The following is a 27,745-nucleotide window of genomic DNA, read 5'->3' on the forward strand; positions in this document are numbered from 1 at the left end:
GCTGTTGTAGTGTGGGCATCTCTAAGCCCTGAAAGGTTAACAGTAATCTGTTCTGCTCTATATTTATTCTGCTGTGTAAACTGGTGTGTTTGATACCTCAGTAATTCATTACAGCAGTGCAAAGGATGTGCACTTTAATTGCTTTTTGCCCAAGACCTGTCCAAGAAGTGGCAGCTTTTTATTCCACACTCTGTTAACTTTGATTTCCTAGTTTCTGAACCTATCCTTATTTTAAACTTGTATTATTTGATCTTGGCAACGGAAGAAACAAATAGTTTCAGCTGTTTTTCTATTCACGGCTTTTCTTTTTTATCCCGTGGGTTTTTGGTTTTTTCCAAGTTTTAAGTGTGAAGAATTTTAAAACTTTGAAAATGAATGGCTCATTGTGGATTAAAAAAAGTAGACAGCGAATAATAATTTTCTGTTCCTTTTTTACAGACCATGGAGGAATTACTTATTTCTGCTTTTGTTGACATAAAATCAAGCTTACCTACAGGGTTGCATCATTAGATGCTTTCAGCATTAGTTTCTTATTAATCAAAGTATCAGGTTACCACTTCTTGGGGTTGAAAAGGAAGTGGTCATACTTAGGAGAAGCACCAGATTAATTATTTGTTTGTTTTTATGTTTACAAAAATATGAAAAAAATATAAATATCAGATTTCTATCAGACATAGGACAATCTTAAAGGATATAGACAGAAATATTATAAGTTTTAAAATAATATCTGGAAGAGTGTAAAAAAAATTCAAGATGTTGTGATTTATAATGATTGGTCAGGCAGGACAAGTGTAAAAGGGGTGTAGGAAGGAAACATACAATCAGATGTACTCCAGGGAAACAGTAATTCTTATAGGTCCCTTCCAACTTGAGAACTTGGCAAACACACAGATTTTTTTGTTTGCTTTTAATTCATTTTAAGATTGAGCTACTTATGTAGAAAAAGAATCTTATGGCTAAATCTATGGATACTTGAGCCTGGACTCAAGTCTCCTGCCATGATGTGTCCTAGTGAAGCTTAGAAGTTGGAGTGTTATCTTTCTGTTATTGGGACACACAAAGAGGCACCTCCAGGGCTGCCCTGTGGAGTGGTAAAAGCTGAAATGGAGTTGGTATGTAAAGTGATTACCCTGGAAGAGACCACCTCAGACTTTTAAACTCTGGTATCAGTTTTGTCAAGTCTCAGCTGCAAGAGCTGCTCAAAATATAACATTTACTCAAAACTTCGGTGTTCATAGTTTTCTTTTCAGCCATATTTTGTTTTCTACACCAGGTTCTGCTGAGGTGAGGGGAAATGCTGGCCTTTTGGATCAGTTGGCAGCTTTGAGGTGGGTGCAGCAGAACATCGCCAGCTTTGGGGGAGATCCCAGTCGGGTTTCCCTGGGAGCCGACCGCAGTGGGGCGGATGTCACCAGCATCCACCTGCTCACCGAGACAGCGGATAGGGACCTTTTCAGGAGAGTGCTGTTGATGGTAAGTTCCATTCCTGCTTCAGCTTCACCTGCATTGTGAAAGGATGTTCTTATAGAGATGAGGATGTTGCAGTGTGTGGGTGTTGATTTTATTTCTGGCTTACCTTGATGGCACTTACAGGGCTGTTATTGCTGTAGATATTTTTCATCTCACCTGTGACTGTTATCTCCAGGAGCTGGATGCTTCACCAGGATGTACAAGAGATGCATTCTGGTGTTTGATTTACTCATAGTAAGAATCCAGTTTTCGTCACTGCGGTTTTTTGTGAATTATATAAATAACCTTGTTTCGTAACCTGTAGGTACAACAGCTTAGTTTCCATTCCATAAATATGGTTGCTGGTCAGCAGCTTTTACACTCTGAAACTGATGAGCCAAACTCCCACGTGTTAAGTATCCAGTCTTTTTATCAGATCTTATGACAGATTTCATTTAAAAGAAAAACCAAGTTTCAGAGAGTAAAAATCGGTTTACAGATGGGGTTGTTTCCTGTCAGCTTAGCCCATTTTCTCAGTCACTTCAAGTGATCCATATTCTTACAGCCTTTCCTGTGTTGGATCTCAGGACTCTGAGACCAGTTTTGTCAGCATCAATATTGCCATTTATCTTCACAGCCTCAGATAAGCTCAGTGTGCTCTGAAATGAGGCTTAATCACCAGAGGAAGTTTATACATCCAGCAGAAATGGTACTTGGACAAAATGATCTCTGCTAGCAGTGTTGCCTTGGAACAGTGAGCAGTGGGATAGAATTCTTGGTTCAGGAAGCTGAGGGCCCAATTAAATAAAATCTTGCCTTGAAAGTAATGACATCTTAATTCAATAGCTAATTTTTCTTCACTGTGCCCTTGCTTCAGGAAACATAACTTGCCTTTTGCATCCTCATGGCTCAATAAGTTTATTTTAATTGCATCACTCTAGTGGGGATGGCAATGGAAGTTTTTGAAAATTGCTGCTCATTAATTGGGTTTTTTGTGTAATTCTCAGATAATTCCTCACACAGTTCCTAGATTTTTAGTCAGCTCTTGGAATAGAATTTAATTTTCTAGAAGACCCAGAGTCCTTTTCTCTCAGTTTCATCCTACTTTGAAGTCACAAACCCTTTACTGACATAGCTGAGGATGGGGCCTTGACACAGTGCAATTTAACAGCTGAGCCACTTATGGAAGAGACATGCAAGGACCTCTTTTCTTATTGTTGCTTCTGGAGAGTAATTCCACATTATATCTTTTCTTTCATAAAAAAAAGTTTAAACTCATTCTTTCTCCTACAGCAGAACACTGAATAATGGAAGATCATGGCAAGTGCAATGAGCAGACAGGTGCACCAGTTCTTCCCACTTTTCTAGTGTTTATAAGAGTTTTCTTCCTGGGACTGTGGAAACCACTGTGTTGGCAGAAGCAGCATCTCCACTGAGTTCAGAGTAATGTTAATTTCAGATTTCAGAGTAGTGTTAATTATTTATCCTGACAGCCTCACAGTGGATTTAGTTTTCTCGTGAAATACACTGACAAAATAAAAAGTAGGCAACAATAGTAGTAGCTTGTAGCTTAAAAGTATACTTGATCTCTCTTTTTTTTTTAAAAGTGGTGCCAGAGTTGGTTTTTCACTTACAGCTCCTGTAAAGGGACGTGTCTTGCTGTTGTTCCAAGACACCAACATCATTCAGTCCTCTTAATTTTACTGTAAAAAAGGAGGGGCACACAGACTAATGAAACCGAGAATATATACCAGATAACAGCTTTCCTGAAGGAAGCAATACAGCTCTTCTGCAAAAGTCAGCTTTGTGCTCCTTGTTTCTGTCTTTGTTATGCATGATAAAACCATGGTGTTCTGAGCATGCAGAGAGGTGTGGTGTATGAAACTTTCTTTACTGGAAAATGTGCAACTGAAACAGCAAAATGCTTTTGAGTTTCTTATGTCTGCCCTATAATAGCTTTTGTTTGGAACAAATCTGAAAACAGATTGTACAAATCAGTGCAAAGCTATCATTGGGACTTTTTTAGAATTAATTCCATTTTTCAGTAATATGATCAGACATAAGTAGTATCAGTGATTATGGTCTTGTTTTAAATGATTTAAGAGTATTAGCCTGGCATTTGACTTCATCTTTTTGATTAATTGATTTCTTTAGCAGTGCAGTTTTGATGTAGATGACTGGATCAATGGCATGGATTGCAGAGCCCTTCCTGTGTTAGGTATCCTCTCCTGGCATTCCTGGTGGGTGTCAAGGGCAGCTCCCAGCCTTCTTCCACCCAATGCAAAGGAAGACACCAGGTCCCTCCTGGCCATGGAAGCAGATCAGACAATAGTGGAAAGAGAAGGTTTATTTCCCTTCTGAAACTACTGCAGTCAGGTGCAGGGCTGTCTGACATGGACCCTAAATGTCCCTGACCCTGGTAATTAGCTATTCTTTTGATCCCCTTTCTTCCCTCTTTTCCCATCTCCTTTTTTCCTTCCTTTACCAGTCTCATTCCTTCTCAAACAAACCAACCACCTCTCTTGGTTACTTTTCTTCATGATCCGAGTTTTGCTACATCCCTACCCAAATTTTGTATTTCTGACACCATTTCAGGTAGATAGTGTCAGATTTGTATAAAATCACCTTGGGACTGTCATCCCTTGAAAGCTCATGTTTCCCAAAAGGTTCCCAATATAGTCTTTCAGTTAATTGTAAAAATGGCCAGACCTCTCAGAATTTCCCCATAACCATCTGTGAAATCCAGCCATCCCTATGGCACATTTAATTAGTTTTTGTTACTTTCTCATGTAATTACTGTGAAGGTGACAGAGTGTCTGCACAGGTCAGGTTGTGGAGTCTCCATGCCTGGAGATAATCCAAAGCCATCTGGACGTGATGTTGGGCAAATGGCTCAAGGTGGCCCTGCTGGAACAGGGCAGGTTGGACCAGACGATGCCTGGGGGTCCTTTCCAAGCTGAACTGGTGATTGTTGAACCTGTCAACATCAGAACATGCCTTATCCCCTTCTCACAGAGTGTGTCCAAGTGCTGCCAATTGTGTGGGCTCGGGGATTCTTTGTCACCTTCCATCAAAGATACCTTCTGGCGCTGGTATTGCAAGGCTGGGTGCTTGTACCAGTTGCATGCTAGGTTTTCCATTTTCTAAAAGCAACACAAAGCAACTACTGAATATTATTTTAATGAATAAATACAAATCATGACTTAGAAATCTGTAATGCTCCCCATATACATTTCATGGATAAAATACAGTCACTGTAATGTATGAATAATCAGTAACAGTAATTAGATTATACAAATGCCTAGAGTTCCTGAGTTTCTTTTGCTTTTGGAGGTTCAATGTTTACTGGCCAAATTATACACACCCTTTAAGTTCTGAAATATGTTTAAATAAGCCGTGAAATATTTTGATCTCTGAACCTTTCTTGCTAGTGCAAATGACCTGATTGATACAAGAACTAAAGAGCAGGTAGATTTTTCCTAAGAGGTGTTTACAGGTGAAATATATTTCCATATAATCTCTCCAATTCTCTATTTCTCCAAACCTTCAGTATCCAAATCTGTGCAAAAAGGTACAAGAGACTATTGGATTGAAACCAACTCAGCTCGAGAACATAGGTTGCAGCAGACATGAGTGATTGCTCAGTTTAGAAAGCAATCACAAGGCAGGTTCAAAGGAACATGCTACCTGCTCTTTTGTCACTTAGAAAAGGGTACACACCTGTAAAAAAAATAAATGAAATTTCAGAAAACCCTCTAATCCTTAAGTGATTTGATGGAAAGTGTAATTACTATTTGACATAACTCTCTTCAGACAAGAAATTAGGAAAAATCTCTAACATCCACTGTTACTGATTTTTTATCTTAGTTTAATTATTTAAAAAGCTGCTATTAATATAAATATTATACATAAATATGTGGCTGACTTTAGAATTCAAAGTTAAAATATCTTCCTGTACACATAAAAGGTCACACCTTTGCAAGCCAACCTTTGCCGTTAGACACAATATTACCACATTTTACTTTTCACTTAAACACGCCTTTTTTCTCTGTTTTATCTGCTTTACTATGAGCAGCTGAGTTACATTGTTTGGATATGCCTGAACCCCCACTCAGGGATAAGCAGGAACTGCATTTCTCAGTGAATTAAACCTGTTCTTCATTTCATTACTATTTTATGACACTGCAGGCCATTGCCAGCAGATTAATTAAGTGCTACTTGTAAAGTCTGCGACTTTAATTTTTTCTCCTAAAAGGTAAGTATGGAGTCACTATAATCAGGTGCTTCTTGAATGCCAGATGTTAGATACTTTCTTGGGGTTATTGATGTCTTTCTGACCCATTCTCAATGGCAATGCATAAGTCTATCTTGAGAAGAAAAAGGCTTCTTTTTTCAGTGTAGATAGGTTCTGTAAAGAAGGTTTTCAGCCTTATGGAGAATACCAGAGTAAGACTTAATTTAAGTTCTTGAGCTGTAGTTTGTCCTTCCCTGTGCAGTCACCTTTGTACAATGCTGGGCATTGCCCCTGCTGAAGAGTCACCTTCGCCACTTGGCTTTTGACTGAGAGTCTCTCTCAGTTTATCCTGCTTGTGAGCCATTTCTGGTGCACTGGGAACATTCCCAGCATATGCCATGGCTGAGATAGCACCCTTGAGCAGGCCTCTGGTTAACATTCAGAAGAGGAAATGCAGAAGCACTGCAGGATTTGGTCACCAGCTGGGCTGATTGTATTTCTCAGCTGTCAAAGGACTTCAGAGCCACAGGATGCTCTGGTTTCTCTTCCAATTTGTCAGTTTTTTGGTTTTTTCCTGTTTGTCTTATAGTTAGTCTTCATAGTATGAAGGTGGCAAGTGAAGGGCACTCTTACGTTTGTTCCCTGTGTATATGAGAGACTGGGATTTCTTCTTTCTGGCACTTGCAAAAGAAGCGTTGTCATCCTCTGTCAGGGAGAGGTAGGAAGCAATGCTTTCTCTCAGGCCATAGCTGAGACAAGAGTCATCCATTGCTGCCAGGGTGCTTTTGGCATCTTCAGTCACCTCCAGCCTTTAAAATAACAAAATTTCGTTACCATTGGACTGAACCTCTTGGGATAATAGTAACAGTTGTTAAACGTAATAACTTTATTTTTGTTGTATAAAAACATTCCTGCCTCATAAATCACTGAGCATTTCTGTCACTTAGCATTTCTCAAAAAACAGTACAACAGTTATATCTAAATATTTTTTGGCACTTGGAAAGGAAGTATCATCTATATTCTCTTCTTAATCTGTAGGAAAAATTACCTCAATACTGCACAAAATTTTCTTGCCTTCGTAAGCACATGAATGTTTTGTAAAGGAAGAGTAGTAGAGGGAAATATACACTTCAAAAGTAAAAGGTGCTTTTGTTTCTGAGGGTGGTTGTTTCCCCAGCTTCTGAAACCTGACCTACTTTCTCTTGTGGCAGTTGTGATATTAGAAAACTCCTTAATTGGGCTGTGTGTTAAGAGAGACACAACAGGAAAGGTTTATTCTGGGATGATGTGTTCATTGCACCTGTGCTGCTTCCTGGTGTGTGAACAAGGGGGAGCCACTTCTGCCTGCCAGGGCCCACCTGTGAGCCACTGCACATCGGTGGGGATGGGTCAGCAGTGGTGGATGGTGGATGTCAGTGGGCTTTGTGACCTGGCTCTCACACCTGCCCCTTGGTGAAAGGACTCAGGAGTCCCAAAGGGAATGAATGCATGGATAGCTGGATAGGAGAAATGACTGAATGCTAACTGTACTTTCTTTAAAAGTTAAACCTAGATTATCAGTTAGAGAGTTGGGCATTCGGTTTTCATGGGTTAGCTTGATGTCAGAAGATTGTCCAAGCTTTAAAACTGCTTTCAGGAGAAGGAAATAAATAGCTATGTCTTCTGTGTTGCAAGTACAAGTATATACAAGGCTGGGAAACACCCCTGTTGTTTCTGGCAGCCTGTGTTGTATGTGGTACCTGTGAATGTTTCTCCAGTTGAAATTTTTATTCCGCATCACCACAGGAGGAACTGGATTTGTCACAGTGTTGTTGTTAGTGCACTGGGTAAGACAAGGTGTTGTAAGGACACAGCAGAGACCATCAGCAACTTCTGAACAGGGAAATGAATACACAGACAGTTAATACTTGCATGCTCAAATAAACAGTTTCAGACTCAGCAGTAGCAGTCAAAAAATTGTCTGTTCTCAGCAAGGACACAGTAACACAGGCTTAATTTTTTCCTTTCCTCATATGCTTGCTTTTTAGTTTCTTGTTGAGGATATTTCATGCAGTACAAGTGAGCAACTGAGATACAGAAAGACAAAGTGACTTGCTCAAAGACTAGAAGGAAGTTTGTGATGGAGCAGAAACTTAAACCCAGTTTTTCTGAGCCCTCAGTGAGTTCTGCTTTTGCCTCTTACTGTCTCAGCCACGAGTGCAAGAAAGATCAGATTGGATTGTGTGTGCACCTATTCTTCTGTAGAACATGACTGTGGAATGAATTGAGGTTCACGTGTTACTTTCATCAATGTTTCTGCTCTCTACACTCTTCTTGCTCCACTAGGAACATCACAGATTTTCTTCTAGCCAAGAAGAGAACATCATGGCTGAGTGCTGGTGTTCTACATCTCTGAGCCTTATTTTGGGGTGAGATTCTGTATCATCTCATGGTAGGGGAAGGAGGAGAGCTAAATCTAACTAGGTCTCCTCTTACACCTATAACTCAAGTAAAAATGTTAATGGTTACAAGTTTTGGGTTCTGCCCCACTGCCGATTTTAGGCTTCGACTGTTTGCTTTTTTCTAAATGGTAAAATATGTCAACTAGTTAACATGCAAATACATATATGTATCTCCTGTCCAAATTCTTACTCCTCTCTTTATATCATTGGACTCGAAAGTTTCATTTGCTTCTTTTGAATGTGAATATGACTTTTCTCCTCATTTTATCAGTGTACTCTTTGGCCAGCACACTTTTTGTTTTACCTATTAAATACTCAGGTGTAGTAACGTCACACTTTTAAAATTACACAGCACCCATTGCTTGTTAAAGAACAGAACCTATTGTTCTCTTGTAACTTTTTAGGCAATTCATTTTTTGCAATTTCCTTCCTCATTTTGGAATGTTCTCATTATGATGCATGGTAACTGCAGCCACTTAATTGTGTCGTTTGTCAAGTTACCTCTCTGACACAGGTTAAATTGCCATAAATCTGGAAAACTGTCATTGAAAAAGGTGTCATCCACTGGACTGATATTAGTAACAGTGACAGCTGAGTCTACAATTGAGCTAAGAGCATGAACCCCTTGATGTAAGTTTTGCTGATAAATTCCAGCCATATGCTACTTCTAAGAAGCTTAAAACATTTCTGAAAATTTTCTGCTGAAGATAAGGTTGTGTGCTCTAGTGGTTCTTAAGAGAAATGTGCATAGAGAACCTGGTGTTGCATGCCCTGGTGCTATCTGCCTGTCTATATGGCAAATAAGTGAATGGCAAACATGTTCATGTTGGCAAATAGAGTCTGGAACCCAGAATTATGGGTACATGGCATCTGTACAGCTGAACATTTTTATATGCTTACACTTTGACTTTAGCTGTGCTCTGAGAGGGGCTGGGTGTCCCTGACCTGTGCTGACCTCCAAACTGCATTTGGAAGTTCTCTAGGGAAGTGCCAGACCCTGGTGTTTGGCCCAAATAGTGTTATTGGCATGGCCATATAATATCCTGTACCAATACAGGTAGAGCCTATTTGGCTTTATTTAGCTGAGTTCTTGTATTGATTTCAGTTATTCTGTTAAGGGCAGCATATTTTTACTTAGGATGAAAAATAAAGTTAAAGGTATATACCAAAACTTTTTTCATTGCTTGTTCTGTGGCAGTATTTGCAAGTCTTGGACATAGACAAAACTTCTTGTTCTGGACCTTTGATAGATAGTTTTACAGTTGCCAGTGGAAAATATGTTTTTTCTGCACTTGTTTTTACCTGAGTAGTGGTTGACAAGGTCTTCAAGGCACTGGAAGGTTTGCCGTGGAGAGATGTAATACCAGTTATTCGGAAGGCGGAAGATCCTGTAATGTTTCACTTGCCTGTGCCTCACTGACAAGGAATATAACCCTGGAGAGAGAGAACTAATTACACCAAAGTAGGGCTGCAATTCTGGTTGGGGGATCTGTAGCAGAATAGAGTATCTGTAAGATGTGGTGCCATTACCCAAAACATCTCAGAAAGAGCTGAAAAAACCTGAGTGGCCATCCTAATTCATACTTATATAGTATACTTTATATATATAGATAAGTATAATAAAGGGTATAACATGGCCTGAGATTTTGGGTGAATTTAAATTTCTGGTGTGCTTTTCCTTTATTTTTGCTGGTATGGGACCTTTTGAAATGGCATAAAAGAAATAGGCCTTTACAGAAGTTGTTTGCCTTCCACTGAATATGGAGCTCAGACTCACAGGCTGGTATTCTGATTTAGTCATCTTCGAATAATGTGGTAGCTGAGACCTGCTAATGCAGATCTGCCAGGAAATGGCCACTTGGATTTTTCTGTTTCTTTGTTTAGAACAGTGTTGCAGCATTTATTGGCAAGGACTGAATGCTAATCTTAAATTTCTTTGAATTTAGTATAGATATTAAGAAACTATTGGCCTCTGGTATGCAAGACATCAGAATAGATGATGTATTATTCCCTTTCATCTGTAGTATTATGGTATTAGGGTGTGTTCTGGTGCTTCAGAACAGGAAGACAGCACATTGTGCATGGGAGATTTGTTCAGCCTGGAGAAGAGGAGACTAAGGGGAGACTTCATAGATGTATTCATGAGGGGGAAGTGGAGGGGCAGGCACTGATCTCTTGTCTCTGGTGACCCGTGGCAGGACCCGAGAATGGCCGGGAGTAGTGTCATGGGAGGTTTAGGTTGGATATCAGGAAAAGGTTCTTCACCCAGAGGGTAGTTGGGCACTGGAACAGGCTCCCCAGGGAGGTGGTCACAGCACCAAGCCAGACAGAGTTCAAGAAGTGTTTGGACAATGCTCTCAGGCACAGCGTGGAATCCTTGGGGTGGTCCAGGGCCAGGAGTTGGACTTAGTGATCCCTGTGGGTCCCTTACAACTCAGGATATTCTAAGATTCTGTTTCTATGTCCCCATTGAAGAAAACGAAAGTATAACATTGGTACAGTATAATTCCCATGTAGCAAAAGAAAGAAAATAAAATTGAAGGCCTGTCATTTTTTAAAAGTAAATAAAAGACTCTCCCTGTTTTTATAGGAAACACACTTATCAGCCACCCCTGCTACTAGGTGTGTGTTTTCCAGCTTCTTGAATCAATCTTTTGTGGACCAAGGCAAAGCTGTGACTTTTCCTCCATTGAAAATCCCACTGCCTCATGAGGTTTGCATGCGACCAAAGTAAATAATAGTGTTTAAACAACTGTGTCTTGTTTGTGCTGATGCCTGTGGAACTTTCCATGGCCATCAATAACCCTGTTTCTAGTGGGTGACTGGTGAAGGCTGGCACACTGTACTGGGTGCCTTCACCTTCCCATTATATACGCTTTCTGGCTTTGGACTGAGCCATATGAAAACTGTTAATGCCTGAGGTCAAGAGGGAAAGAAATCTGTATTGTCTCACCTTTCCTAGTTTCACTCTCTCTGATCATGAAGGATCCAACCTTGGTGTTGGGTAGCTGTAGAAGTTCCTCTGCTTTTTCTCTTCCCAGCCCTTCAAATAACCAGCTGTGAAGCAGGAAAAAACAAATTCTGAAATTTGGACACCAGTGAAACAGAGACCAGCATGTGGCTGTGGAAGTGCTACATTAGCCAGGAAAAGTGACTGCAAAAATAACATTGTGGCTTTCTATAGTTATTCTCTCAACTATGTTCAGGCATATTTCTCCAGTTTATGGAGAAAATTTTGCTGGTTTTGAGTTCCATTAACCTTTGTGAGGTTAAGAGAAGAGTCATAAGTTTTGGACTTGTTAGGGAAAACAAAACTTTCTGAGCTGCTTTGATCTGAGTTGCTGGGGGCAGATCCATGTGGTATATTGACGACATCTGTGGCATTAGTTAAATCTCTCTTTTTCATTTAAACCACTTTTGTTAACCCCAAATTGTATCATGAATAAACCCCAAATAAGTCTCAATTATTTTGCTTCATCTAGGGAACAGTCCAACCATTTAAGTTAATGGGCTTTGTGGATAAGGGAAAGTGGAATTAGTCCTACAAATTTTCACCATAGCTTGGTGCACTGCTGTGTTTTGCCACAGCCAGTGTCTGACCATGCAACTGGGCTTGCTCAGCTGGTCTACAGCTACTGGCATTTTATTTTAAAGTTGTTCTGATGTCTTTGACCCAGTCTGCTGTCACTGAAGCTTCAGAAAGTAGCTTCCATTCCCTCACATCTCTGCCCTGCCTTTGGGAAAGCATTTCTTTTTCAGTAGGATGTAAAAGCATGTTAAAATTTAAGCACTTGCATAGTTCACAGTGACATTCACAGTTCATATCCTTAAAATTAAACAGGTATTAAAACATTTGCCAGAAAACTTTTAAGTGTGTGCTTTAATGTTTTTTTTTCCCTGAGTGGTGTCTATGGCAACAAGAAATGTCTGAAATTTCCTTAGTTCTTCCAGTGAGAAAGTTTACATTCTTGAATGACTTATTAGTGTTTCTATTTGTTCATTTTGGCCTGTTTTTCATGAACAAACCTAGCTTAAATTTTACTCCTTGTAAACATTAAAAACCCATTCTAAATAGGCTCTCTTCATCAATGTCTTAGAGATCAGTCCATGCAACAGAAGTATATTAAATATATGCCATTTGAGGTGGTTTTGGCTCTTTCCAGCTTTTAAAAGAAGGATTTTCCTTTCCATTAATCTAAATTTATATGTGGATTTGATGTTCTCAGTTTTCGAAAGAGCTATTTTAGACTGTCAATAAATAAAATTTCTGTCTGTCAAGTCACTACTGTCATTGTTTGGATTACAACTCTGAGTAATCAGAGGAGAATATGTAAAAATGTGGTGTTGAAAGGCTGTGGGAAATGCATTTACTTACCCATGATAAACCTTTGCTACATATTTTCCTGGAATATAGTTTTCTCGACCTGTTGTAAGGGAATGGACTCTCCACCAGCCTCCTTCACTGTGTGAAAACATGAGAAGGGTATTTTCAGATGTATTTTCAGAGTTTGTCATCATTTTGGAAATTAGAGAAGACATTCAGTTTAGCCTGCAGTCTTCTGTGTGTGCTCCTGAAACTATGTATTCAGAAAGGAACCCAGTTTGGTTTCATTTAGAGTAGTTCCATTTCTAAACCTACTTGAGAATAAATTTGGACACAAAAATAAGCTACATTTGTTCCATTTAAATTACGTAAGTAATAAAATATTTTTCTGTAGTTGAAAGAAGAACTCAGTGGTTAAACCATGCTGTGCTCTGCCTTCCCACAGCTAGACTTGTACTGGTGTCCAAGATACTCGGTTTACAGCTGAGCGTGTTGTGTCTGGACAGCCATGTGAAACCAGGGTAGAGGTTCCTGGGAAATGGAGCCTGTCTGCTTGGGAACAGGCTTTCAGTCCAACAGAACCTCGTTCGTGGTTTACTCTTTTCCTTGTCTTCCATGAGTTGCAGACCAGACTCCAATAAAAAAAGACCTTGTAGCTGAAGCTGCAGACATATGTATTTTCTCTAGTATATCTAGAGAATATAATATAGTATATTGCTGTGGTTCTGAATGTTGCCTTTGGCTCTTGAATCCCTTCAGAAATACAGGGTACCAAGAATTTTCACAGGGATGTGTAGAGCTTTAGTCATAGTGCAAGGATGCTGATGACTGATGGCTTCTCTCCACCTTCCCTTTAAGAGTTTGAGTCCAAATAATAGTGTCTTGTATTTGAATGCTGGTTTTGTGGATGTTCATATAAATGCTCCCAAAATAATGTCCATACTGCAGACTGCAGAGTCTCAGTGTGTGTCAAAACAGCTGAGTTGAAATCACTCAGGTTAGATGTCATGAGTTATAACTGCTGAAACCATCGTCCAGAATGTCTGTGCTGAGGGAAAAAGGGAAGCATCTACTGGTTGGAGCTGGAAATTTCAGGATACCTCAAAAGTTTTGGGTTTGGTTTTCCACCTAAAGTGAATTTATCTATAAGAACTTTATGTTATTTTGGTCTTTTTTACCCCCAGGACTCTCCTTGACAGAACCAGAATTGCCATAGGAAAAAACTGGAGAGACTCATCATCTCTCTCCCTCCAAACTTTATTACTAAACCTGAAAGATCCCTATGATGATTAAAAATCCCAAAGCATCACATCTCTCCTGGGGCAGGAACTACAGAAATTATGTAGATTGGGGCGAATCTTGGAGGACATTTGGTTTGACTACTGGCAACCAAATGCCATTGTTCATCTGGTAATGAAAGCTGCCTGACCAGTGTGGGGACTGAGAAGCTGTGCCAGTGGTGCTTATCTAATTCTGCCAACCCAGAGCAGTCACAAATGTCTCCTCACAATGTGAGGAGTTGCATTTCCTGTGGAGTTTCCATATGTCCTGTTCCTGGCAGGGCTGGTGGGGCTGATTACCACTACACATCATTACTTTGGTAGAAGGCTGAAAAGCTGCCGTTGTAGGATCAGTAGGTGCTGCCTGCTTATGCTGACTCTTCTGTGGTGACTCCTCATCACCTGTGCTCTGGTCATGCCATGCTACTCTTCTTTTTTACTGTATTTTACTTTAAATGATTTGGGAAAAAGAATTACAGCTTATGAACAGGAAGAGGCTGTAGGCAAACAATTCTTACTGGCATCAGCATGTGCCCCAGTAGGGGAGAACAGGTCCTTCATTAGGACAGTGGTTTGCACAGAGCTTTGGACTGTCATGTCTTCTGTGAACAAGCTCATGATTCAAAACAGGAAGAGGAAAGTTCCCATCAAGGCTTTCTTTGGCTCTTATTTATCCATCAGGAGAAGTCCTTGATCACTGCACAACAAACACATCAAAAACTTCTGCTGCAAGAGCCTGCTCTTCTGGAAGTTGTTCCTGCAGTAGATTGTACTTTGCAGCATGTGTATGCACATGATGTGCCACACATATAATTCCCATTGATATGGGCAAAGGCAGTCATGTGGTGATGTGAGGGCCTGTAGCTGATGAAAGCTGAGAGTGAGGCTTTAAGCCGGAATTTCCAAGTTAAAGCAGTTGTTGTACCTTGTCATGTATGTTCTGCAAACTGCAGCAAGGTTTATACCAGAAGCTACCAGAGAATAATTCCCCTGGTTTAGAGAAGCTCTCCATCAGCAGAAAATTTATCTGGTGGTATTGTCTGAGCCTTGGGACTTTTAGGTTCAGGAAGGCAGGGAAAGCACTGTGTCAGCAGAACAAAAGTGCAGCCATTCTGGGTCAGACCAAAGGTCCACATAGGCCTGTGTCTTGTGACTGACAAAGGCCACTGCAGGTCATGGTGGCCTGGAGAAGAGTCTGAGAGTTCATCAGTCATCTGTGATGATTCTCTTGAGTACCTCTCTCCTCCAGCCATTTGACTCTCTGGTTGAGAATTTTTTTAAGTAAGTTTAGAAGTCCTCCGAGGATTTCTCTACTGTTAATGTGTCTGGTCTCCCGTTGAATCCGTCTGCTCCACCAGCTGTAAAAATGAAGTCTTTCATTTCATTTTGAGCAGTGCAAATAGTGGCTGTGGGGCCAAGTAACTTCCAAGAGGTCACTGTGTGCTGATACAAGTTGTGCATAGAAGAACATCAGAGCTGCTGGCTTCCATTTTCCAGGAAGTGCTCTCATTCCTGTGTCTGGCAATATTTGTGCTATGTTTAATGTCAGTCTGAACTACTGCTCTTAAGCCTACTTCCCTCTGGGGTTCTTAAACTTTTTTGAATGGAACTGGCTGAGAAATTGCTGACTTCTTTTTTTCCCCATTAAGAAAATGCAGAATCGATTAAAAAATAGAAAAAGAAGAACAAAACCACCACTTTTTTTAAAATTTTTTGTTAGATTTGCCTTAAAGCAAGATGAAATTGTAAGACTTAATCATAATGCAGTTGTTAGATTAAAAAGGGTGAGAGAGAGAACGACAGACACACTTGACATAAAGAAATTCAGAATGATTTTTCTTTTCTATGTGATTCAACCTATTTTGGCTCTTACTCTGTTTTCCACTAGCATTTAGAGAATACTTTCTCATAATCATTTTTCAAAGCAGAATTCTGTTCTTAGTCTTATTTTAGAATAGAGTCTGAATACAACTTGAGAAACCTTAGAGAAATCTAAGGATCAACGAACAATCTGTAATCCCAAATCCTTAAGCTACATGGAAATTTACCTTATGGCTAAGCATCCTTCCTTGAAAATTCTGAACTCAGTTCATTCTGCTGAACTGCATCCAGTTTGGGCCAGGTGCAGAAAACACAGCTTTGTTTAATTGTAATAAAACCTAATTTAAAAATAAATTGATCGACTTACTCTGATAGCACACGTAGTTTTTCCCCTACATGAAATATAGGTTGGCTTATGTCTGCTGAAGGATAGTCATAGAGAACAGCAAGGAAGTCACTCTCCTGACCTGTGAAAAAAGAAAGAAAATGTCACTTAAAACAAAGGTAGAGTTCTGAAACAGAAATGGATTTTTCCTTAAGTATGATAGATTTTATGTAGTAGGTCAAATGGGAACAAAAAATCTCTGAAATGTCACCTAATTAACATAAAGAGCTAAAGATGAACCTATAAATGTATAAGAGGAATGTGAAGATACTAGAAATGAAAAAAGTCATGTGGTTAATTCTAAGCAACTAAATTTAGACCCCTTTTTCTAGTAATTACAATATTTAAAGGACATATTCAGTTTGAAAGTGAAAAATTAGTAAGTATTTATAGTATTAGGAAGTAACCCAGTCTGATTAATGCCACTGTCTCTAATTGCCTCCAGTTACAGTTTTGTTGCATTATATTTAAGAAAACGAAGATGCATGTTGAATTGTTCCATCCATTGTTTAACACCACTGATACTTTTCAAAGGTGTGAAATTAGTTTAGATCAAGGTCAATGAGAGCGTGGCCATCATTGCCCATTTCCATTACTTTTTAAAGGAGCTTGATGAACATCCACTGCACTTTGTTCTCACCCTTTTGTGGCAACTAGTGGTAGCTCAAGATGCCCTGAGCTTCAATGAAAGAAAAGAGGCACATGGGTGTTTAAGATTAAAGCATAGTATGATGGCAATTTGCAGAGCTGAGATCAGCAAAGAGATCAGCAGAGAGGATCTTTTACATCCGCAGGGATGACTCTGGGTCTTGCAGCCCTGCGTAGGAGACGTGCTGGGTCTCCTCGTTTTCTGCAGCTGAGAAAACGAGGCACTTTACACAAGACTGGGACTGTCAAACATAAAATGCTCCTCATCCTGCTGGAATCTGTGGTGCCCAGTAAATGCTGACAGCTGGGAGATACAGAAATGTGTCATGCTGGGTGTTTTGAGCTCTTTGGCAGAAGTCCTGGCAAGAGGGGTTGTGCGATACACCGCCTGCGTTTCTCCTGGAAGCAATTCCTTCCCTCTGCACATTGCTCTACCCTCCACCAGCTCAAAGGGAGACAAAGCTTCCCTCTGCCTCCACCAGGATCAGTGCCCTGATCCTTTGGAACATCATCTAGCAGTACATTTGCAGGGGTGGTGTGATCTCCATACTTCCCTCTCTGTGCAGCCCAACATGTGAAAAAATGGGTGTGAATTCAGGGTAGGAGAGATAGAAATTAGAGAGATAGACATATCTCTCTGTAGATAACTGTATCTTGTTATTTTTTTCTCATTTAATATAGATTGCTTGCCAACTTCTCTTTAAGAAAAACAGCTTTCTAGGGAAACCTAGGCGCAACATCCTGAACGAATGCTGAAACTGGCTCTGTGTTTTCAGCCTATGTGTCTCAGGGCCTTAGAAACAACTCATAGTGAAAACAATAAAAGGCTGAAGGAATGCAGAAAAGAATCATAACAGGTCGCCCAGAGACACTGTGGATGCACCATCCCTGGAAGTGTTCAAGGCCAGGTTGGATGGGGCCTGAACAACTTGATCTAGTGGATGGCATCCCTGCCCTTGGCAGTGAGAATGGAATTAGATGATCTTCAAGATCCCTTCCAACCCAAACCATTCTATGATTATTTTGAGAGTGTGTTTAGTATTAGTATTGTCATGGTTTTCTTAGTTGCTCAGTGTCACCAAATTATACAGGACTAGTCCAGTACAGCCAATCACTGTGATTTGTCTAATACAACTTACTATACACTTAGTTCAACCCTGCTGAAAAAATTCTGTGTTAAGCCTTTGATGGCTTCCTTGTTCTGCACAGAAAATCTAGTGGCACCTCCTGTCTATGAAACTAATTAGTACCTCAGGCTAACAAGACATAAACATTGACTCTGAGTCTTTTTTGAAAAAGCAAAATCATTACCCAGGGCTACTACAAGAAATAGAAGCCAGAAGGTGCATTTTAAAAATAGCAAAAGGAGGATAAAGTGCCATCACTTAATTTCCCATTGCAGGTTGTAATACAACGTGTAACACTACATGGAATATAACTTTTTTTAGCTTAAGGACAATGTCTTTAGCAATGCTTTTTTAATTTATGCTGTTTATTTATAAATATTCTGCTTCCATAAGCAAAGAGTAGAAGACAAGTGCTTTTCTGCTCTCATTCCTTGCTTACTGGTTATTTGCATTTCATTACACACTGTGGGGTACATGACTTTTTTTCTACTCTAGCAAGACCTGTGTTACTTTGCTTACACTTTCATATTTATATTAATTTTTGTTTCAATTTTGCATGCCAATTTGTAGTTCTGAAAAGGAAGGAATTTATCAGAGTTCTATCTTCCACATGCATGCAAATGTTACCTCTTAAACTGCATACAGTTATATAAAAGTATATATGAAAGGAAAGGAGAGAACCCCCTCCTTCTTCACTTCATTTTGATTGGTATTTAAGTCAAACCTCACTGGGTTTTTTGGCCATGCAAAATACCCCATCACACCCTACAACATTTCACAGAACCTGTACTAGTGCCTTACAAACACAAAAGCCTGGAAACAGGAACTAAACAAATTACACTCTTTCTCCACACCTAATTTTCACAGTGATCTAACACATTTGATCTCATGAGCTCCCCACACTTTCAAGATGTAACAGTAAAAAAGATTTGCCTGAGTTTATCTAACACAAGCTCTCCTCCGCAGTGCAAATGTAGGTTACGTCTGAAATGGAACAACTCAAAAGTTAGAGTGGAAAGAGCGAAGCACAATCATTTCCACTGAATCAGGTGTTAATTCTGGGTGGTTTTTTTAGGAGTAGGAAATGAATGTGAAATACATGCTAATTCTAGATGTCTTCACACCTGCATGTCTTGCAAAGTGTGAGACTGAATATTGTATCCTTCAACTTATTCATTGGGAATGGACTGTGAAGCATTATTAGAGAGTAAGAAGAGCATAGGCAGAGCATCCAGATCCAGCTCATTGCCCTCAAAAATCTGATGTGCACTGATGTGGTCCACGTTCAGAGTGGGAATGAGCTGTTTGGAGTTCAGCTCCATGCATCATCCAGCTTTACTGTTCAGCAGAAATATTATGATTTATGGCATGGTGTGCACCAGACGGGGTGAAGGAGGACACTCGTGCATCTAGGAGTCTGTCTGTGCAGCACCACAAGGTGTGGCCGCAGAGTCACACTTTGGTACCCAAGCTAGATCTAAACCAGCCAGCTTGGGAGCTGAGAGTTATGCAGATACAGCCCAAAAGGATTAACCCTTCATTCAGGGTCCCAAAGGAGGACAGAGAGGGGCTCACAATCCTTGATGACCCCTTGCTGCTCTGTCTACTCTGTCATCAGTCCCTGGGTTGTGCCAGGGATGCCTGTACAGTGTGCTGGCAGATGGGGTGCAATCATCTTTGGGGTCCAAATGCCTCCTTGGGAAATGCAGCTTATACACTTCTCCCTTCCTCAGGACCAAGACTGGCACACTGGTGGTGAGGAAAGCACAAGCTTTTGCTTTCAGTGCAGCTTTCAAGGGACTGAAACAGGACTGATGAACATTCACTCTGCAGATCAAGTCTGCAGGCTCCAGTTATCTGTTTTCTTCCCCCTTTCTGTTGGATACTCTTTCCATTCATTCTTTCCCTTCTGTTTCAGTCCTTCATTTTATTCAGTCTCACTGAAATGAGCCAGTGTCAAACCTACATCTCCTATTAACTATTTCGACTACTGAAAGTCCATGGATTGGATCCTGCACCTCAATTAAATCAAGTCTGTTCCTGGCCTGGTGGAAATCTTCTGTGTTTTGTGATGTGATTTGGAGTTTGATCTGCTCAGGAAGGCAAACAGATACAAGCTCACTGGATTAACCCCAACACACACTTAGTACGGGGTTCATTTTTAGAAATCTTTTTTCATTGGATTTGAATGACAGTACTGATGTTTGAATTCCCAACTTTCATTTGCAACATCTAAGCCATTATGAAAGATGCTGGTCTGATCCAGACTAAGACATGGATGGATTCAAAGAGGTATGTAGGCTGATCAATCTTAGAATCATAGATTATCTTGAGTTGGAAGGGACATTTACAGGCCATCTAGTCCAACCCTCTGTAATGAGAAGGGACATGTTCAACCAGATCATGTTACTCAGAGCCCCATCCAACCTGACCTTGAAAGTTCCTACAGATGGGACATCTATCACCAGTCTGGGCAACCTGGTCTAGTGTTGCATCATCGTCACTGTAAAAAATTTCTTATAAGTCTTATAGACTTATATCTAGTCTAAATCTACCCTATCTTAGTTTAAAACTATTATCCTTTGTTGTATCACAACAAACCCTGCTAAAAAGTCCATCCCAATCTTTTTTATAAGCCCCCTTTAGGTACTGAGGACTGCAATAAGGTCTTCCTGGAGCCTTCTCTTCTCCAGGCTGAACAACCCTAACTCTCCCAACTTTTCCTCATAGGAGAGGTGTTCCATCACTCTGATCATTTTTGTGGCAAAGCCCCTGCCTTTGGATGAGTAAACATAGGTATCCGGTGCAATTTCGGCTGTAAGAGTATCTGAGATTTCCCTATGCCCTTGGCAGGTGCCACTGCAGCTACAGGAGACTTGTTCTCTCCCCCCGTGGTAGCAGGAGGTCAGGCAGGATTAACACCACACCTTTCTAGATGTGCTAGATGTGTAGGAGAGTTCAAGTAGATTGAAACCTGAATTCCTAAATGGATATTTTCCCCTTTTAATCACTGTGTTATCAGTGTTTACTGAGTTGTCTTTTAGGGGTATGTTCTATTTCCATCACAGAAAGGGTTGCAGTTGTTTTCAGCCCTGCTAAATTCTGACTTTTAGCATGTGCAGGATCAGTACAAACTTGGTCACAGCCATGGCATGCTCATCAGTGAGGTCCTGCTCTGAGTGAGTGCATGTCTCTGTTTTGGTGTTTATACGTGGTGTTTGTGTCAGCAGTTGTTGGGAATAGCAGCATAAGGCACTCTTCTTCACGGAAAAAAATTTAGTAATATGCTGAGCAGTATTTGGTTTCTGCTATATCAGGACCTCTAGGGCTGCAAGGCTGCCCATCTCAGCTAGTTCCTTACCATACTAAGAGCAGGGCTGGGTTTCCTTGCAGCAACAATGAAACCAGACTGATTCCATATCCTTATTATTATGAGCAATCCGATCAGAAAATCTTTCATGGAAAAACCCAGAAATTTAGATTAATGCCTTCCCCATTCAAAAAAAAGACAACTAAAAAACCCCACCACAAACCCAAAGGAAAAACCCAAAATTGTTTTCTCTTCTTCACCTTTGGGGAGTGATTTATTGCAGCTCTTGTGCCAGCTGGCTGTATTAGTGCACCATGAGGGCTGAGGCTGTACTGACTCTCCACCCACTCACTCCCAGTTTGTAGCAGCAGATCACCAAATCCCTCTGTCTTTCCCTCTCTGATGGATGACCTCTACCAGGCTAGAGAGGTGGCAGGGAGGGATTTGCAACCTGATTTATTCACATGTGGATCCAGAGGGCAGATGTGCTATATTCTGTTTTGGCAGCTTGCCCTATGAAACTTGTATTCCTCTATAGCCTTTATGGATAAACCTGGTGACAGGTTGGCTGTGTGCTACTTTTAATGCAATTGTCTGACAGTGGATGGAAATGAGGTTCAACGGAAGCATAACATCATTAAAATTTTTAACCTTAAATGAAGGAACCCCAAATTTCAAGAATAAATGTATATAAAATATCACATGCAATTATGTCAAAACACAGCATTCCTTGTTTCTGAAATAGCTTTTCAGTGCTTTCTGATTTGGAAGGAACATCTTTCAAGGAGCACCAGCACATAATACGTTTAACATTTGGGGTTTTTAATTAAAGTGCTTCTTGGAAAATGAGCTAGAATGTAGCTAAATATAAGCTCTGTCTGGTGGATGCCCTCCTTCTCCCAGGGCAGCCACGCACTTGCCTGCTCTTGTCAGGCGGGTGAAGACAGACACATGGCTGAGTCTATCATGTAGCGTGAACATCTTTTTCTCCCAAAAGGAATGAAATGAGTGCTTACCCGGTTGGCTCGGCACGTTTGTTTCCTCAGAGGCTCTTGGAATTTTCACAGCATTTCCCATTGTGCTCGCTAATTCTGTCAAAGTTCTTCGGAACTAAATCAAAGCAGACATTGAAATTTAACATCACAATAACACCTGCTGTGCCAACAGATGAGAAATGACCTCGTTTGGGCGTCTCCAATTTCGCACAGTTTTGCTTTTGAGAGCTCTTGTGTCAAATTCATGCGAGGGTTTTACATACTCACTAAACTCTCACCACTCTGGTGCTTTTATCAGGGGAATAGCAGAAAACCACAGCTAGCTCAGAAGAACATGATGTAGTAAAAGTTTCCATTACCAGTATCTCAGCACAATAGGAAGTAACAGCAGAGCTGTGCCCATATGGGCATCTCATATACAAAACGTATTTTCAGCATTTGGGGTTCTGAGGCTACAAAGGATCTAATTAGACTGATGTCCCTGGTTTTCAGCACTGTGTGTATATTATGTTGGTTTACTACTGAACACAAAGAACATAGCTTGGTGGGTTTGGGCTTTTTTTCTGATGCAGTTGTGCCCTCAGCAAATGTGGGCTTTTTTAAAGTAACACCTTGCCTAAAAAAATGTTTGCTCTCAAAACAGTCCTCCTGCATAAAGCCAGCAGTGTAAGTTCCTCAGATACTTATCTTCAAAAGTTTTGGTGATTGTACAAGAAACAGTATCAGACAATTGTGGAATTAAATACTGTGAGAAGAACAGTTGCTTCTCACAGTTTTGCTGCAGCCATCCTAATTCTCCCCGACAGAGGGCAGAGAGAAAAACATTTTGAATGTGGAAGGTGTCTCATGCTACAGGATATTTTCAGAGGCAGAGGATGACAAGCTATATCTATTTAAAAACTGTACCTTAAAGCAAAATGACACCACCAGCTGATGGGCAATTATTTTTTAAAAAATATATTCTGTCCATTGCCCTGTGAAAATGTTAACATGAACTCTAGAACTCTACTCGTGTGAGTATTCTGCATCTTGTGGCCTTTTCTAGCTTAAATATTTCAAAGATGATTACTGACTTTGGTGTGGTGCTCTTCAATTCCACAGGCTAGCCTGATGGGGTCAGCTGGAGCGGTATCCAACCTGAGAAGCAGAACTGCTGACATCAGCAAGACTTAATTGCTGATTGTCTTTTGGGATAAGATTGCTAGAATTTCAGTATGTTGATTAATACCATACATTTTTAATGTCTTACAGACAGTTTGGGAAGACATCCTACAGAATAAAATGCCATTCAAAGGAAAGAAAATTTGTCCCTTATCTAATGCAAGGAGCTCAGTGCTAGAACAGATGGTAGTGCACAGTTTGACTCCACCTCATCTGCTTTCCAAGCTTCTTAGTGCTTGTTCCCAAAGGCTCTTTGCTAGAATTCTCTATTTCACTGGCCAAATGGCGCATCACCCCATCTCTTCATGCACTCAGAACTGGCTTGTGGCACATCTGGAGGGTGGAGCTGTGCCAATGTCTTTCTGACGAGCATCTGAAACCTACTTTCACAAGAACAAAAACGTGTTTCATTGCCTGATAGAAGAAGCCTAGAAGCTGAATAAAACAGCACCCTCAAATTTAAATAAACTACTTGGGTATTTATGTTTTAAAAAAAAGGTCTCTTGATAGAAAAAAAAAAAAATCTTTCTCCATGTAAATGCACCTAAGTTTCTAAAATTGAAACTAGAATTCACTTTGTCAGGCACTGTCTGCTTGCAAGATCATAATTTCCTGATCTAATTATGATTATTTTTCTGCAAGACCCAATTTTAATTTATTGACTGATTTTCTTACTTTTATCCCATCAAAGATAAGAGGTAAACCATAGGAGGAGTAGTGCAGCCAGTACTTTGGCTACAGATGTTATAGGTGTTCCTGGCTCGTCTTCAAATTAGCCAGAAAAATTTCCTGGACACAGCAATAGAGCTCAACAGGGCTGAAAAAGTCAGCCAGGATAGTGAGATAAATACCTGGACAGATAACCTCTGCTGAGCTCTGTGCTCTTGTAGATGCATTTTTGCAGTATTTTAAAAGGGAAGCTCAAATCCTGGTCAGTGTATAGAATCTAAGATATAGTTACCAAAAATGTTGTGCAAGTCCAGATAGATGGCAAGAATGACAGCATAAACATCTTATGTCGATCTGTAATTTTGACACATGCAATTGATATTTAGATGAGAATTGCTTGAATTTTGTGTCCCAAAAGTCTGGGGGGGAAAAAAGAAAAAAGAGTCCTACCTCTAAGTACCACTTCATGCTGGGTTTTTTTTATTTGAAGGCTGGGGAGAATGTCATCCTACAAATGTCAGGGTTGTGACCAAGGGCCTTTTTCCTACTCCTAATTTCAGGTGCACCCGAGTCACTTTGGAAAGTGATACGTAGTATTTATGCGCGTGGAAAGACTTCTGAAAATTTTACTTTAGGCTTTCAATCTTTCTAAAAGCACAGCACATTTCACCAAGACACCTTCATTTTCCTAGATGGTATTTAAGGATCTAAACTCTGAACATTGCTTTAAAAATACCCGAAGTGTTTTTTCAGGGTTGCTTATACATTGTTTGCAATTAAACCACTGTCTAGTCCAGAGGGATTAAATACTGGACAATAGGCAAGTTCCTACTTCATATTTTTGCAGAGCACAGCCTGGTTCACTCCTGCCATACCAGGCAGTGTTGTTCTCGAAGCACCCTGAAGTCAGTGGGACAGAGTGTGCAGCTCCGTGCTGCTGCCTTAGACGTGGAAGAATCTGACTTGTGGAAAATGCAAACGTTGTAATGTTCTTTCAGTAAGAGTGAAGAGCAGTGACGTCTTGGGCTTTGCCGTCACTAACGTGGCACTTTGCTGAGTCTTATTGCATTTTCCGTGCTCTTTTACTGTCACTACCATTGGGTAGCATAAAGTTGTGAAAGGGACAGAGAGTTCAAGATGTTCTTCAGACTCACAGCAGAAGTGCTCAATAAGTATTAAAAAATGGAAAGCTCTGACCCTTGCTGTTAATTCACTTAACCAAAGTGATTAAAAGGAAAATGAGGCATCAGACTAGGTTTTACTACCAAGGCCACTTGTCATTATGCACATGGGCAGAGTAAAGGTTCCAATAGTCCAGTCAAAGGTGGTGGAGTGAATGTTCTGAGATATGACTCAACCTTCAGATATCTGAAAATGGGGTGCAGATGGAAGGAACTGGAAGTTGTGTTTGAAATAGGGCAGGCAAAAGATAGCTTCTGCATGCTTGCTGGTGATGGCATATCTGTTCTAGACTGTTTCAAAACTAAGAGTGTACAAACTGGAGTCATATTTCTGAAACAATGTTGTTTCCTTAAACCATTTACTCTGAAGTGAGTGATAGAACTTGATGGCTGAAGTATCTTGTGTTTGTGTTGATTTATTGTCAGCACAATACAAATCCATTCCATCACTGGATGATAAATTCTTGTGTCGTTTTCTGAAATTTTGAGACTCTGGAAAACTAGGCTTACTGGAAGCTTTAAAGATCTTGTGAACCAATTTTTTTCACTGAAACCAATAGAAGAACGGTAACAGTTTTATAGGTGATAATCTTCTGAAATAGCAGATTTGCTCCAGGCACTGCATCTCATTTGACCTCATTGAATCAGAATAATTTGGGTTGGAAAGGGCCTTTAAAAGCCACCTAGTCCAACCCTCCCTCCATGGACAGGGACATTTGCAATTAGATCAGGTTGCTCAGAGTCCTGTCCAACCTGGCTTTGAATGTTTCCAAGGATGGGGCATCTAACACCTCACTGGGCAACCTGTGTTTCACCCCCTTCATTGTAAAAAATTGTTCCTTATATCTAAACTTGATGGCAGAGTTTGGTTTACAAGTAGAAGTGTCATCCTTCCATCACAGAAGCAGATAATTATGCCAGATCCAAAGAAAATAATTCACTGAGGGTGATTTGGGAAGAATTAAGGAGAAACGATAGACTCTAAATTCACTGTATCTTATGTACCTGGAGCCCTGCATGGAGTGCAGCTGCTGTTCAGCTCAGAGGAACCACTGGGCTGCTGGGAACCAAAATCTGCCTGCAGCACTTCTGCTCACTGGCCACCTCCTCAGTGAAAATTTGATTTTAACTATTAAGATCAATCACATTTGCAGTGTTGCAAGCATTGGTCCTTCCTCCTTTCCCTTTTCCACTTGTGCACATGGTGTCCAAGGAAAGGCGTCTGCTGCAGCCGTGGCTGTTTGCACACAGCTATCAGGGCTTAGGGATCTTTGCTGCCGAAAGGAAGGTGAGGAAACATCTACAGTCCCAGTCCAGCTTTGTGTCCTATTTATCAGAACTCTCAGCAGATATTAATTCTTCACCTGTCAAGACTGGAATCCCACTGACCTACATGGTGTGACCCCAAAACCTGTGGTACAATTTTCCCCTTCCGTTCCTGTGTGCAGCACATGTAGCAGTAACTTCCTCTTGCAGAATTTGTTCTCTGAGAAGACATGGTTCTGCAGCAGTTAAATAGCATGGAACATAAGAAAGCCTTCCACTTGGTGAGAACTTTCTCAAAGTTATATGTAATATGATTGAGAATTAGTAAATATGAAGAAATGAAAATAATAAGAGGAATAAAAAGGCACATAAGTAAAGCCCTCCTACAAGGAATAATGTAGACTAGTAAAATTAGAACATTTATCATTCCTGAGATGCTATACCCTATTTTATTTTTTTTTCCTGATATTCACATCTATACTGCCAAGGTTTCATGATTTAATTCTCAATAAGGTTCACAAGTAATGTCTGAATCTCATTTAGCTTGAATATGAAAGCACCGGCATCCTGTTATTTTTCATGTGGGGAAAGAAAAAGCAAAACAACTTAGATTTCAGAAGCGGTATATTTTTTCTTTTTGTGAATATCCCTTAATTTAACATTAATCAAAATGAACATCCTTTCAGCTTTGAGGCTCTTATACCTTTGCACTTAGAAAGAATAACATAATACTCTCATCAAAGTAATTCATAGACACATGCAAACATGAAACAACACAGAAATACCACACTACGCACACTTCTAACACTTTGAATAAAAAACCCACTAATGTGTGGACTCATATTTTCGTATAGTGAAATGCACTTTGCCTCAGCATAAGGTCCTAAGCATCTATCTTACTCTGAGGTTTCTGAGTAGAAATACTCCTTGTCCTATCTTTAGTACCACTCCTTATGAAAAGGATCAAGGCAGGCTCTTCTATTTCTGCCTTCAGTGACACTTGAAATCCACGGTCTGAATACTGTCATTGTTAATGAAATAGAACACCCTTGTATATAAATAAAATTGAAACATTTGGTCTCTTACGCAGATAATCTAAAATATATCACAACAGTGATTACCTTTAAATGCTAGGCATGGCATTCCAGGTTGCAGTATTTCTGAAAAAAGCCGTAGTCATAGTACTGCTCTCATGCTGCCAGCAAGGTTTAGCTGATCAAGTCGAGGAGCAGCCGGTCGAATGAGTGTGTTGTGAAGTTCACGCTGTCATGTAGAGCAGCATTTGCCAAACAGGCCACATACTTCCTCTCTGAGAAATAAGGAAGGCTCAAAGTGTTTGCAACAGATGAGGTTCCTGTTGCAAGTCACTACTGAAGGCACTTTTTATCTATGGGCTGAGAAAAACAGGGAGGTTTTCAATGTATTGCATCAGGGCTGGTTTTAGCAGATATAAA

At 40.3% G+C, this 27,745-nt stretch overlaps 2 protein-coding genes across 3 annotated transcripts in view; one reads left to right on the forward strand and one right to left on the reverse strand.

Annotated features, from left to right (window-relative positions):
• Positions 1-27,745, forward strand: part of TG (thyroglobulin) — a 147,602-nt gene that overhangs the window by 80,356 nt on the left and 39,501 nt on the right. The window contains exon 38 of the mRNA XM_032110165.1: positions 1,274-1,473. Within this exon, the coding sequence (XP_031966056.1) occupies positions 1,274-1,473 (200 nt within the window). The remainder of the gene's footprint in view (positions 1-1,273; positions 1,474-27,745) is intronic.
• Positions 4,614-27,617, reverse strand: SLA (Src like adaptor). 2 transcript variants are annotated; one of them, XM_032133817.1, is made up of 9 exons: positions 27,413-27,617; positions 22,036-22,129; positions 15,917-16,016; positions 12,500-12,586; positions 11,078-11,181; positions 9,427-9,558; positions 7,423-7,555; positions 6,317-6,492; positions 4,614-5,169 (listed from the first exon to the last, which is right to left on the reverse strand). In XM_032133817.1, the coding sequence occupies exons 2-9, from the start codon at positions 22,094-22,096 to the stop codon at positions 5,120-5,122; spliced, it is 843 nt and encodes a 280-aa protein (XP_031989708.1). In that variant the 5' UTR covers positions 22,097-22,129; positions 27,413-27,617; the 3' UTR covers positions 4,614-5,119. The 2 variants fall into 2 exon arrangements, with proteins under 2 accessions (XP_031989708.1, XP_031989715.1); XM_032133824.1 differs by having other exon boundaries at positions 4,614-6,492; positions 27,413-27,615.

This window comes from Corvus moneduloides, chromosome 1 (assembly GCF_009650955.1).
Source record: "Corvus moneduloides isolate bCorMon1 chromosome 1, bCorMon1.pri, whole genome shotgun sequence".
Lineage (NCBI taxonomy): Eukaryota > Metazoa > Chordata > Aves > Passeriformes > Corvidae > Corvus > Corvus moneduloides.

Excerpts from the sequence above, each read along its gene's own strand:
- SLA (XM_032133817.1), bottom strand. The coding sequence starts at position 22,096 with ATGGGAAATGCTGTGAAAATTCCAAGAGCCTCTGAGGAAACAAACGTG. Across the intron at positions 16,017-22,035 it reads AAACGTGCCGAGCCAACCGG|GTCAGGAGAGTGACTTCCTT; the intron begins GTAAGCACTCAT and ends CTTTTTTCACAG. Across the intron at positions 9,559-11,077 it reads AGAGAGTGAAACTAGGAAAG|GGTTATATTCCTTGTCAGTG; the intron begins GTGAGACAATAC and ends CTCTCTCTCCAG.